We start from the raw sequence: 13,864 nt of genomic DNA on the forward strand, positions 1-13,864 counted from the left end.
TATATGATTTTTGAAAAAAAGGCGCATTTGTGCAACGGATCTGTCTCTAGGCTAAGACCAGTTGAGAATTCTAAGTACTCCGAGTATTCATGTATTATTTAATGCCAGGAATTATTGTCAAGGAGCTCCACTGACAAATGGGAATATCCAAATGAAATTTTCGTTTTCATACATTTATAGTAGGCTCTCACATATACATGCATATACATGATTTTGCTTAATGGTCTACTACTTTGATGGCAAACAAGTTGATCAAGTAGTTGGACTATTATTTGTTTACGACAGCCACATTTATGGGCTGTAATTGTCAAACAGACTTACCATAGCCCACTCAAGGCTGTCCTCGTTGCTCCGCCGCTGTTTCTGGCTCTGCAAGCAAATAATACAAAAATATATAAATATATACATACATGTAGAGAGTGAGAGAGAGAGAGAGAGGGAGAGGGAGTCAGCCAGCTTATTAATTTGAGGCTTTCCTTGCGTACATATTAATTGTTGTTATTGTTTCTATTGTTGCTCGCTCTGTTTGGCCATAAACACGCACGAGTCGTGTTAGGTCGCGCCGGCTTCCGCATTTGGCCGCTTTGGAGCCTTCGGCCTTTGTAGGCGAGCGTCTGGAAACTATTGCCCATTGCTTGGCCTAGTCGGAGCACGCATATTTCGCATAAAATCGACATGTTTATGCAGTTCTCATAATCAGAGGCAGCGAGCAGGAGGCGGGGGCTCCATAATTGCTGCAGTTTTTATGGCTGGGCATATTGAAAATTGATTAGTGGGCCACTGAGCCTCGAAAGGTCTGAAGTCGATGTCGATGTGGACTGGGGGCTGCACATAAATCGCATTTAACTTCTAGCTAAATTTTGATGGCATATTCCACTGAGCTAAGCTCGGCCACAGCTCAAAGCTGGCAACTGGTTTACGGCGCGCAGCAGCTGGCCAAGAACATTGGCCGAATGGCCGAAGACTGAGTGGCAAAATGTTTCGATGCAGTCGGTAGCAATTGCCATGCAACTGCAAACTAAAACTTTAGCTATCTATATACAGACATACACATATATTTATATTCTAAACTTATATATGTATACACATATATGTATATACATATATCAAATAGTTCTTCCAGCTCACAGCATTCTTGTTTTATGCTGCTAATGCAAGTTTTTAATTGAATTACGCAAGCCGGAGACAAATGCTGATAGATTCAACAGACAAAAGAGAGAGATAGAGTGAGAGGGGGGGGGGGGAGGTAGGAGAGGGGGCGAGATGAGAGATGTGAGTGAGCTGAAGTTAGCTCTTGCAAATAGTTGCAATAATTTCTGCAACGTATTTTGCGGCATATTGTTGCAAGTCGTTGCTCTTTGCAGTTGCTCTTTGGGGTATATCCGACTAGCAGTTTGATGAGACTTTTCTAGCAAATAGTTGAAATAATTGAGATAGCTATAGTCTAAGTTTAGTTTAAGTGTAGTCTAAGTCGAAGTCCAGTCTAGTCAGTAAAACTGATAGTGAATGCCTGAGCAGGAGCTGAGAACTGCTGCTGGGTAAGGGGCATCTATGAGTCAGGCATAGCTGGGGTATATTGGGGTATACTCGACTTGCAGCTTGAATAATTGAAATTATTCAGATAGTTACAGTCTAAGTCTAGTCTTAGTCTAGTCTAAGTCTAGTCTAAGTCTAGTCTAAGTCTAGTCTAAGTCTAGTCTAAGTCTAGTCTAAGTCTAGTCTAAGTCTAGTTTAAGTCTAGTCTAAGTCTAGTCTAAGTCTAGTCTAGGTCTATTCTAAGTCTAGTCTAAGTCTAGTCTAAGTCTAAGTCCAGTCTATTCTAGTATAGCTGATAGTAAATGCCTGAGCAGGAGTTGAGGGCTGCTTCTGGGTAAGGGGCATCTGTGAGTCGGGCATAGCTGCTCTGCTGCATTCGTTACTTGTTTACCAATGCATGCACGTAACAAATTGAAAAATTGACATATTTGTGGGGACGGTAGGGCGGCTGGGAGAGTGGGCGAGTGGGAGGGGGGGCGAGAGTGGCTATAAGTAACCACAGATAGGGTTGTTTCTCTGCCAAGTCACCTGCTGCCCCCCAGCAGCCCCCTCGTTCCGGGCAGCTCGAGCTGGTGGTGGTGGCAAGCCCATACGATTGTATTTGATAAACAGCATGCCATGATTCATGGGCCAGGCTCTATTATCCTTTTGCATGCGCCAGAGCCTAACGAAAATGCATGCGGAAATGCTCGCAGAGAGCAGTGAGCGAGGGCGCCGGGGGAGGGGGCGCGGCAGCAGGAGTTGGCATAAAAGTGAAATATATGCGACGTATTCATAAGAAAACATGCGATGCAATAAAACAAAAACAACAACAAAAACAAAAAGCAGAAAATACAACTACAACAAATATGAAAAGCTGAAACACAGCGACAAGGTACAAAACGTGTGGCACGAAAGCGAAGCAAGCCAAATGGAACCAAAGTCCCGTTGCCGAATGAATCAGTCGAAGCTCTGTCTATCTGAATAAAAGTATATATGTATGTGTGTGTGTGTGTGTGTGTGTGAGTGTGTGGGGGTGTAGAAAACAAAAAACGCACTCCAGGACATGACCACGCGACAGACAGACAGCTCCAGCTACAAAATGGATGAACGTGGCAACAACCGTTAAGTGGTTGCCTGTTGTCCTCTGAAATGTTTTACAAACTCAACAGAAAACTCTACAACAACAATGAAAATCATAATAAAAACGAAAGGAATGAAATAGAAAAATACAACAACAAGCAGAACAAATAAATGAGAACTGAAATAGCCGAAACCGATTGAGAGAACTGTCAGTCGAATGTGTTTTAAGCTTGGCTGCCCTCGCTATGCCAGCCAGAGGTTCAGGAGTCGCTACCCCCGGGGGCAACCCTCGAGCCCCTGAGGATTGTCAGCTGTCCCAGTCAGCTGGCCAATGCGCTAATTTACGCAGCGTGTGGCGGGGGGCGCAGGGGGCGCAGGGCGGTGTAGTGGTTTAAGGGGCTGGGCTAGTGGGGTATCAAGCGCAGCTGAATCTAAAAAAAGGGCGAACAAAAATCGAGTAGGCATAGCAAATGAGACAAAGCTGCGGCTAGCGCATGACTCATCCAGCCAAGGGCTGCAGGGGTGGCACTATGGGAGGGAGGGGGCAATGCTGCCAGGGGGTTGCGCTATTTGGCTTTTCTTTTTTTGACTACTTCAGTGCCAGCTGAGCTGGCGTTTGGCTGGGGGAGTTCTGCAATTACAGCAACTACAACTACAGAACACAAAGAAGTCGGCCAAGATAAGGAACAGCTGGTGCAGAGCAAGGGGGAGTTGAGAGAGTGGCTGGGGTTGAGCAAAGGAGGGGTTGAGCTATGAGTCATTGTTTTGAGGTTGGGGGGTTGGCAGCTATAGTAAATATTCCAGGAAACATTTACTCAACGCTGATGAGCGTTTGTTAAAAAAATCTATAAAGAAGCCCTCCCCCAGCACCCACAGCTTTTTATGAGCTTTTCGATTTTAGGATCTTTGCTTAAAATGCAGCGATGCTAAAAAATCATGCTAGTTTTTGAGTGCCCTTAGAGCTTGTAATGAAAAATCATAAGAAAAAGCTCTAAAAGCACATGAAAGCTACTTTGTGTATGAGTGCTATAAGATTTTTTGAGGCGATAAAAAAGTATACACAAGTTGAGTTATGTATATTCATACATGCATATGGATATGAATACATGCATGCTTACATACATGCATAATGAAAAATCTTCAAGAAAAACTCAACATATGGAGGGCAAAGCTTCTAGAAAAGATTTAAATCATCATATAAATTTACCTGCTTACAGCTTGCTTGAAATACAAAAAAAAGCTTTATTGGTGTTATGTGTAAAGCTTCTTGAAAAGCTATCAAAATATACAAAAACTACTTAGCGTATGAAAAAGCTTTTGGAAAAGCCCTAAGAGTACGCTTAAGTTGACGGTGCTTCTTAAAAAGCTCTAAAGGCACATAAAAGGATTATTGCTTACAGTTGGTATGTAAAGAAAAAGCTTCTTGAAAAGCTCTGCATTTGTTTTCTATCAAAGTAAGGCAACAATTAAGTGAAATATTTTAGAGATCGGATAAGGATAACAATCAACTGAAATATTTTAGAAGTTTCCGATTTTTCAGACTTCATCCATTTCCACTCATTAGCCAGTTCTATTGCATATTCTATTCTGATTCCAGTTCTATTAAATCTCAACAGCTGACAGCTCGAACTGATGCTTCAGCATGATAAGAATGCGAGATGAGTCCAAGTGTGCGCGCAGCCAATGTCATGTGAGGCGTAGCCACATAATTGATAAATTTCCTATAAAATAGTTGAATTATCTAAATTGCATTCGGCTGGCAGATGATTTCGATAGTATAGCATGCTATATAAGTATGTACATCTGGGCGGCAATTATTTATCTCTGTGTGGGAATATTCCTTTGGCGAATGGCCGCAAATATTTGGCAGCGCCTCTCGCACATCTTGTGGCCGGGCGTCGCTCGCAAAGTTGGGCTTATCTAAATGCCATTTGGTTGGAGGGCACAAAGTTGGTAGATATTTAGATAGCACACACATATAGGACAACCATTTGCGGTCAGCCCGGGCTCGTCTCTGACTCAACCCCAGCTTCAGTCTCGGCTTCAGTCTCAGTCAGTTGATAAAACTGCGGCCAAGGCTCAAATCCACTTGGGCCAAATGTAAATATTAAATTTGAGCATAAAAATAATACGCCAAAAGAGATACAAAGAAAATGCTAAATGCTAAACGCTAAATGGAGACCAGCTTCAACTGCTTCAACTTGAAATAGACTACATTGAAATATTGAGCAGAGCCCAGAGAGAAGGCCAAAGGGGGAGGGAGGCTGCATGAGGCGTGGACAGGGCGCTGGCATGCAGCCGCTATAAAAAGCTTTTGGCATGACTATGAAGTGCTAGCCAAAGGTCCTGACGCAATTGACGCTACGACAACGTCAACGACAAGGAGCGAACAACTTGAGATAGCAGGAGGCGACACACACAAAGGGAGAGAGAGAGAGAGAGAGAGAGAGAGAGGGAGGGAGAGAGCAAAAAATGGAAGACGACTCCATAATAATTTTATGCGCTTCCAAAAAACTTCCGCTCAGTCATAGCGTTGTGTTTCCGGCAAGGAGCGCCACGAAGACATTTCGCAAACACACACACACACACACACACACACATGCGGCCAAATTGCCATAGAATTTGTGCTTTACTTGGCCCGTCAAGCTCTTCCTTTATGTTCGCCTTCGTCGCTGGCTTGATTTTTGCCTCGTCGGACGTCTTAGACGGCTCTGGGGGCATTTGGAGGAAGGGTTTTTTTTTTATTTTACTTTATTTTACTTTATTTTATTTTATTTTTTTGCAGCAGGCAGCCGGTTTTGCCGGCAACTGGCAACTGCGGGCTGGATTGCTGGTTACTGGTTACTGGGCACACGGCCCGACTGACTGAATGAATGACTGACTGAATGAATGAATGAATGTTCAACTGTCACTTCCGTTTGCGAGGCCACCCACCCAACACCACACGCATTTGCTGACAACAGCAACAGCAACAAGAGTGCGAACAACAACAGCAACAGCAGCAACAACAACAACAACAACAACGACAGCGACAGCGACATATCAGCATACATTCTTGCTGACGAGCTGAAGCAGAGCTGAGTCGCAGGACGAGGCGTTGACATTGTAGTTGCTGCTGCTCTTGTTATTGTTGGTTAGAGAGTGGTTGCTGTGTGTCTGTGTGTGTGCGTGTGTGTGTGTATGGGTGCCGTGGCAAGCAGCGACGAGTAATGACATATTCAAACGCAGCGCGAACTTGTCGACGGGCGAAGGCGTCAACCTGCCCCGCCGTCGCCATTGCCGCCGCCCACTCAGCCAAGCTGAAGAGACGCCAAGGCGAAAGAAAGAAAAATACAACAGCAAACCGGAGAAGGAAAAAAAATATATATATACATATATATAAAAATGGAAAAAAAATCAAGGAAGAAAAGAAGCGTAGCAGAAGCGTTGCCAGACATTTTGACAAAGCTGGCGACAAGGACGTACACTTGTAATAACATAAAAAGGATATTGTAAAACATTTTCATAAGTTCTGTCGCAGACGCTGCTTAGAAAATCGCATGGGACACCCCCACCCACCCACACTCACACACAGCCACACACACACACACGTTGGTAATGGGAACTATTCGCTAAGCTGTGACTAAAGCGTTGCCAGTAGATGCAATTTTTGTATAAATGGATGTGTGCCGGTCTAATACATTGATCACTTGAGCTGCTGCCAGGCAGGAAGTGCTCTGTATCCGTTCCATATAATTGAACCATTCTTGCTTTCTCTCACTCTCTCACACTCACACACACCTCCGCCCTCCTGCGAGCAGGTAACAAATTAAGGTAGAGCTGTGGGTGCTCACCTCACAGCCATGTGAACAATTACATAGCGCAACAGACTTGGGTAACACAGAGCGTCAAGCTGGAGGCTCTTGCTGATGATGAACTCAAATCTGAAACTGAAATTTCCTAGAATTTTCCGAAGTAATAGACAGACGTGAGAGTGAAAGAGCTGGAGCGTACCTGGCTCGCATTGAAATGCATCAATGTTAACGGATAAATGCTATAACAAAAGTAAACCAGGAGACCCCAATTGGTAGTGCTTAGCTCTTAAGTTAGTTTTAATGTTAGACCAAATATAATATCTAATAAGTAATATATATAAATAATATCTAAAGATAAAGTCAAGTCTTTCTCTCATTCTCTCTCTCTTTCTCTTTTTAGTTGATCTTAAAAGTCTTGAAAGTTACTTTATTGACATAAAGTACTACAAATCATTAGCTTTGAGTCTTGCACAAGCAAATGTTAATTCTTTAGTGTTGGACAGAGATGTAAGTGTTAGTAAATATATATAAAAAACATGTTAGATTTGAACATAAGTCGTACTATGAAGTAATATGAAAAGTTTTAATATGAAACTGCAAAGAGAGCATGTGAAAAGAGAGAGTGAGAGAGAGAGAGAGAGATAGAGACAGAAACAGTAAGAGAGAAAGGAAGATATTTTTTTAGATATTCTAAGTAAATTTGCTGCTTGCTCTTGTCTTCACTTTGTCTTTTTCAACTGTTCTTTCCTCTGTCTCTCCAATACCGAAAACGACTATAGCTTTTTATCGATAGTCGATAATAGTGCTCTCCTTCGAATTCCGATTAGCTATAGTTACAAGAACAGTTGTCAGTAAGATATAGGAAAATAAATCAAATATTTCTCTACAAGTAAATATAGCCAATTATATAGCCAATCTGGCGAGCGGCATTCGCCTCAGCTCTGAGTCTTAAGTTAAGCAAGTTGCATTAGCAAGTGATAAAACTTCAATGTTAGTTCAGCTCCTAAAGGGATCGCATAAAAGCTAGAACCAAGCCGAAGTCGTAAAACTGCATAAAAGCTAGATCTAAACCGAAGTCGTTAGACTCGGGTACTACTCTCTACTACCGCTTTAATAGAGCACTATGAGAAGTAGTCATGGAGTGAGTTTCCAAGTAATGAAAATTTTACCATCAATTTGATTCAACTGAACTGAGCTAAGTCAACGATAATTTGTTAATTAGGGTTTTCCTGCGTTCATTGAAATTTAGCTTTTACTCTTTCCCTCTCACTTTTGCCTTTGTCATATTCACTTTAGCTTCAATTTGATTTTTTTTTTCTCTTGCTTTTGGCAAAGCGTTTGTCAACAATGGGCCAAATTTTATGGCCATTCGAAATTCACATTTGGCTTTCTATTTGCCATTCGGATTTGTGGGCTAATTTGATGGCCCTCGCCCACTTTTCGCTCGCTTCTTTTGCTTTTCATCTATTATTATTATTTTTTTGGTTGCTGGTTTCTGGGCTGACTGCCAACCCTCGTCGCTGCTGCTGCTGCTGCTGCTGCGGCACACATGTAGTTTTCGGGCAGCTGGCCGCCCTCAAGTTAGAAATGGGCTACACTTCAACTTGAATGCGCTCCGGTTCGACTGTTCCATCAATGACTATTAATTGGCGTTCTGTTTGCCAAGCCGAGATGGCCGGGGTCGTGGGTGTGGGTGTGGGGCTGGGGGTGGGACGATATGGAGGACGCTTCGCTTGCATTAAGGCGGCGCCATTAAAGCTCATTCGAAATGCAGGCCAGTTTGCCTATGCTAAGAGCTGCCAGGCAAGATAGCCAAAACAAGCCAGCACCAGCGCCAGCACCGCCCCGCCCCGCCCCCTGTATGCCCCTTGCATGCTCATGTACAAGTGGAGCACTTTAGAAGTGCCGCACATAGATTCTCATTCTCATTTTCATTTTCATTCTGTTTTTAATTTTCATGAGTTCGTTTTCATTTCTATATGTTGTAGTTGTTGTTGTTGTTGTTGTCGTTTGTTGCTGTTGTTGTTGTTATTTTAATGTCCATTTCCATTTGGCATGCAGCAAAGTGCGCTGCCATTTGGGGTCATCAGCAGCGTCGTCGTCGTCGTCGTCGTCGTTGAGGTCTAATGATGATAGCTTGACAAATATTTATTGCTTAAGCATTTGAGTGCAAATATTTTAATTAGTCTGGCGACAACGGCAACTGCCACAGCCACAGCCACAGCCAGAGCCAGAGCCACAGCCAATAAGCTGATCAAAAAAAGTAGTGTATGTATATTGCCACAGGCGGTCGATGGCTGTGCCCCGTGACCGCAGCTTAATCAACTGCAAAGCGGCTTTCAATTGCCTCCAATTAACCAAATTAACAATGGACCTCGGCGTGCCTACTTAAAGATATATGAGAGCTTATTGAAGACAGCAGCAGCAGCATCAGCAGCAGCAACATATAAACATGCAACATCTAGCAGCAGCAGCAGCAGCAGGAGCAGCGGCAGGAGCAGCGGCAGCTGTTGCAGCTGCTTTATAAAAATCACTGAGAATTGGAAATGGAGACGACGCGTCGATGGCAGCGTTCAACCTGCAGCTTTGATCGCATCAGCTGTCAGAAATTGTGAATGACTGACAGCGGCAGAGGCGCGGGGCGTGGCAGCATAATTTGTGGCATGCAAAGAGCTAACAAAGCGACAGCACAGCTCATAAAAACGAAACAACAAAGCTAAAAAAAAAAAAAAAACTTTCGACATGCTGACGAGGACGCGTCAAAGGCGATCGAACAGGCATCGAAGGGTTCCGCTTGCCGCAGTTGCTGCCACAATTGCTGTTGCTGCTGTTGCTGCTGTTGTAACTGTACTTGTATTGATTGTGCGGCAGCAACAACCAGCAGCAGCGGCAGTAACTTGAGCATGTTGCACTTCCGCCGGCTGTCGTTGCCAGACATTTTAGCAATTTGCAACGCCAGCAAATTGGGCCAAATTATGAGCTGGTAACAAAACTTGCCGGCCCGCTCCCCCCCTCACTTCCCTCTCCCTCGCTCACCTGCCGCGAGTATCAGGTGGTGTGTGGCAAGGACGCACGAGCTGCACATCCATCAGCTCACAGCAGCACTCCAAGCGCTTTGCCCCAAACTTCATCTCTTCAAGCCAAACGATGAAGAAGAAGAAGAAGAACAAGAAGGAGGGGAAAATAAAAACCAAAATCTCTTACGATAATCGTTTTTCTTCTTCTTTTTTTTTGTTTTTTGTTTTTAATTTGTTTTTTATTTCTATTTCTTGTGTTGCTACAGTCATCATAAATCATTGGAGCGACGCTGAGAGACATCTCCAAGACGCAGTCACTAATTGTGTTCAGTTCAAAGTAAATTGAAACAGAAACTTGTAGCCGAGTGTTGCCCAACGGATCGGGCCAAGCGGAGAATTGGGGCATGGTTTGGGGCAGGTGCCGGACTCGAAGCAAAGCTGCAAGCTTGAAAAGCAAGAGTCGGGTCAGAGCAATTGAGATTTGGGCTCGCAGTGCTGCCAGATAGTTGGAAATTTGAGGTTATGAATATGCAAATTGAATTGAATAATATGAATATGGAGATCTATAACGAAATGCTGAAACTAAAGCGAGATTTACTTCAACTCGACAGATTTGCCAGATTATGGAGTATTGAAAATGTTTAGGTATAAATAAGAAAATCAGGAATAAATGTGATTTCATATAAATCTATAATACATTCAATTCACTTATTAAATACTATGTAAAATCCGTCATTATTTTACATAAACATATTCCAATTCGCTCAGTAAATACCCTGTAATTTGACTACATAGGGTTTGAAAATAAATCTAGATAAATCCAGCAAAACTGCTATCGGAGTCTGTAATCTCATACTCTGTAATTTGAATTCTAGCGGGGTATATATATGATATGAAAATAAATATGCAAAAATATCTATAATATATAAACTCTGTTTAGAGTCTGTAAATACTCTGTAACTTGAATTCTAGCGGGGTATATATGATATGAAAATAAATATGGGAAAATAAATGAACTGTAGTCGGGGTCCGTTAACTCATTAAGTACTCTGTAATTTGATTTCTAGCAGAGTATATATATTTTGAAAGTAAATCTAGACAACTCCAGCAAAAAACTCGTCAACACAGCCGATCTGTGGATGAACAGATGGACTGAAAGAGAGTTATGGTTAGATCGATTCAGCTCTTCGCACTGATCGAGAATAAAGATTCTTTATGCTGTTTGCTACGCTTCCTTCTGTCTATTGATTGCATGGATTTAAACAAAACTCTGAATGTCAATTCGGGGCTGCCATTTTCAATTAGTTCAGATCACAAAAAAAAAAATAATAATAACAATGAATTCATGGAGTGGAGAATTCACTGAATAGCGAATTCGATGAATAGATAATGATATAACTGATTCCTACTATGATTTATAATTATTTACCATATTATATCAGTTCATGTAGAATGAATAGAGAATGCTATAACTCATCCTTACGGAGATTCAAAGATTTTACGACTTATCTGTGGAAACCTTCACCAATCTAGCTCTTGAAGGTAACTCTATGATAATTCTAAGGTCTGCCTAAGTTTGATATACAAAAATTACAATTTCATAAATTGCATAATTTTACATAAATTCAAGCTCAGCTTTTACTGTCCGGCTTTTCTTAAGAGGAGAATAAATATGGCTCAAATTTGGCATAGAGAAATGTATTTTAGCTAAATCACTGTCTGGAAAAGATCTATTGTGAATGTGTATAATCTGCCTAGATTTGAAGATCTTGCAACTTGACAACCTAAGCTCAGATCAGTTGCTATGCAAAAAGTGAATAGTTTTACTCTAAGCCTAAGAACTTAATATTTTAGAAATTACTACAAATTAAATACAATTTTATTAAATTTTTTTTTTTAATTATTATTGTATTATTTTTAAATACATTTACTTTTTAATACATTTATTTATTTTTATTTTTTTCTTGTTATTTATTTATTTTTTGTTCTTCGTTTTTTTTCTTTTTTTTTTTTTTTTTAAGATATATTTTTAGTCAATTTGCCGTTGGCTGCCTTAACTGAGTCAAGCTGTCAAGTTGCAAAGGCGTCTGGGCAGCCAAATGTCAGCCACAACTGGGGGGCACAGCCCACACACACACATACACACAGAGACACACCTACATAGACAATGAATTGGCAAAGGTTAAAGTTCGTTTAGGAACTAAAGTCCAAGCGCAACTAAAGTCGCAACTCCTTAATGGAGTTGCACCCAGGCCCAGAGTTGCAGTTGTTGCTTGCAATATTTACGCACATGTTGAGCAACATTTGGGCAGCGAAAGCAAAACAAAATAAATTTCAACTAAAGCAGAAAAGAGTGCAGCATGGGGCACGTTGCAAGCAAAGTAAAAGTGACAAATGCTGCGCCATGGACGGGCCAAAAGCGGTTTATGGTTAGAGCTCTACTCACATTTTCAGCTGTTGCCAGTTGTTGTCGTTGTTGTCGTTGTTGTCGTTGTTGTTGCTGCTGCTTGTGTTGCGGCTGCTGCTTGTTGCAAGCTGAAATGTCAGGCCAGCGCAGCAACACACACACAAAAGTAAACAAAATCCTGCTGAATTGCTTGAAAATTTTCACTGGCAATTTTTATAAATATTTCATTTATTTGTTGTTGTTGTTGTTGCTGTTGTTGTTGTTGTTTAGTGTTGCACCTTGCGGCTGCGGCTGCTGCGGCGCCAATGCATGCACTTCATAACTCTAAAGAGATTGTGGCAATTGCATCAGATAACACACTGGTAATCCACACCGCAGTTTGAAATTTCTTTTCGGTTTTTTACAAAAACTTTTGCGAGACACTCGAAAAAAAAAAGGTATTCGATTTTTATGAAACACTCAGTTGAATATCATTATCTATAATTTTATTCTCAATAACTTTTGTTTCTCTTTTGATTTGTGTAAAAAAAAAATAGTAATAGTAAATGATTATTCGTAATTGTATATAAACAAACGCACGTTGTCTGTGCGCTGAGTTTTACGAGAATTACGACGAGGCCGTCGAGTGAATCGGTTCGTGCTGAAGTCCGCCGACACGAAACGCACGCCACGAGCTAACGAAACGCAATGCGAGCAGCAGGTGAGGGTGCAGACAGAGATTCAGCCAAGGCGGCGCATCGAGCCCAGCGCCAGCGAGCACGAACATGTTCGAGCGCGTTCGAACGGCTCTGTTGCGGCGCTGTTAACGCGCTGCTGTTGCACTGTTAAGAGCTGGGCGAAGAGCAGCCAAATGAGAAATTCATATGAGAGTCGTTGCGTGAATTCTTAGAGTTGGTGAGTTGAGATCAAGCTGGATGGATAGAGAGATCGATTGAACTGTGGGAAATGTATGTACGGAGTAGAGTATATTGCAGTATTATTTGAAGAACAAACCAAAGAGTCACAGCTGCCAGCGCTTAATTTTTATGTCGGTTTTAGTTTAATATTAATTCCAATCTCAAAAAAATCTAAATAAATTTGAAAAAAACTTTGCACTCTCTCGGTATTTTAAGAGAATACCAGCGAAGGCCTATAGACAAATTAATTCACATATAAGGGATGCAGCTAAGGCTTAAGACTTATGAGTATTATCAAACTAGATTGAAGGCCTACAAATTGATTAATCAATATACATATATATAATCAAAATATATGTATGTAAAAAACCTGCAAGCGTTATTTAGCTAGTTATTTAACTGATCAATCTACATATGGGAAATATGTGTATATAGCTGGGTTCTAAAAAATGTAGTATACAAAACATATACCAAATGAAGTGGTATATACTGATGGAAGATGTTTAATATAGATATAGGCTGAACTTCGACAATATTTTTCTTACCCTTTCTGGGTAGCTACTCCTATTTTTATAAACAACTAAATTTAAAGAACTTTTCGCTCTCAAGTCCTCAATTTAAAGGCATATAAATTAATAATAAGAAACATTTAAGTAGTCTCAAAATATCACGAAATTTAAGGAGCTTGTTCTCGAGAATATTTATAGATGCATATGTAATCCTGCATGGCAGGAACTGAAGGAGCAGTGGCTAATGGAATGAAGCAATATAAAAATATTCCGGTTCCCTTTAAATGTGGCAAAAAAGTAATTAAATTAATTAAAATAAATATATTAATAGAATCAAATAGAATAGAATAAGTAAACATATTAAATTTTTTCTCGCATTCTCTCTCTCTCTCTCTCTCTCTCTATCTATCTATCTTTATCTCTTAACATTATAGGTAATATCTTAAATATTTTAATAGCACCGCCAAATTCACTTTGAAATTAATTTAGATCGATTGATTGATCAATGTCAAATAATAGAACAATATTTATAAGTTTATTTTGAAACTCTTAAAACTCCCCCTCTCCCTCTCTCCCTTCCTCTCTCTCTTTGACTATTACCAAGCTTATCTCGAACATGTTCGCTGCGCTACTCTAAGCCATT

The 13,864-nt window shown here is 41.0% G+C and overlaps 1 protein-coding gene across 1 annotated transcript in view; it reads right to left on the reverse strand.

Annotated features, from left to right (window-relative positions):
• rst (irregular chiasm C-roughest) overlaps nucleotides 1–12,517 on the reverse strand; it is a 30,148-nt gene extending 17,631 nt beyond the window's left edge. Inside the window, exons 1-2 of the mRNA XM_018017034.2 lie at nucleotides 11,856–12,517; nucleotides 322–369 (exon numbers count right to left, since the gene is read on the reverse strand). Of these exons, the coding sequence (XP_017872523.1) occupies nucleotides 322–324 (3 nt within the window). The 5' untranslated portion in view covers nucleotides 325–369; nucleotides 11,856–12,517. The remainder of the gene's footprint in view (nucleotides 1–321; nucleotides 370–11,855) is intronic.
• Nucleotides 12,518–13,864: the final 1,347 nt, after the last annotated feature.

Source organism: Drosophila arizonae, chromosome X (assembly GCF_054131065.1).
Source record: "Drosophila arizonae isolate 15081-1271.41 chromosome X, UAZ_ARI_1.0, whole genome shotgun sequence".
Lineage (NCBI taxonomy): Eukaryota > Metazoa > Arthropoda > Insecta > Diptera > Drosophilidae > Drosophila > Drosophila arizonae.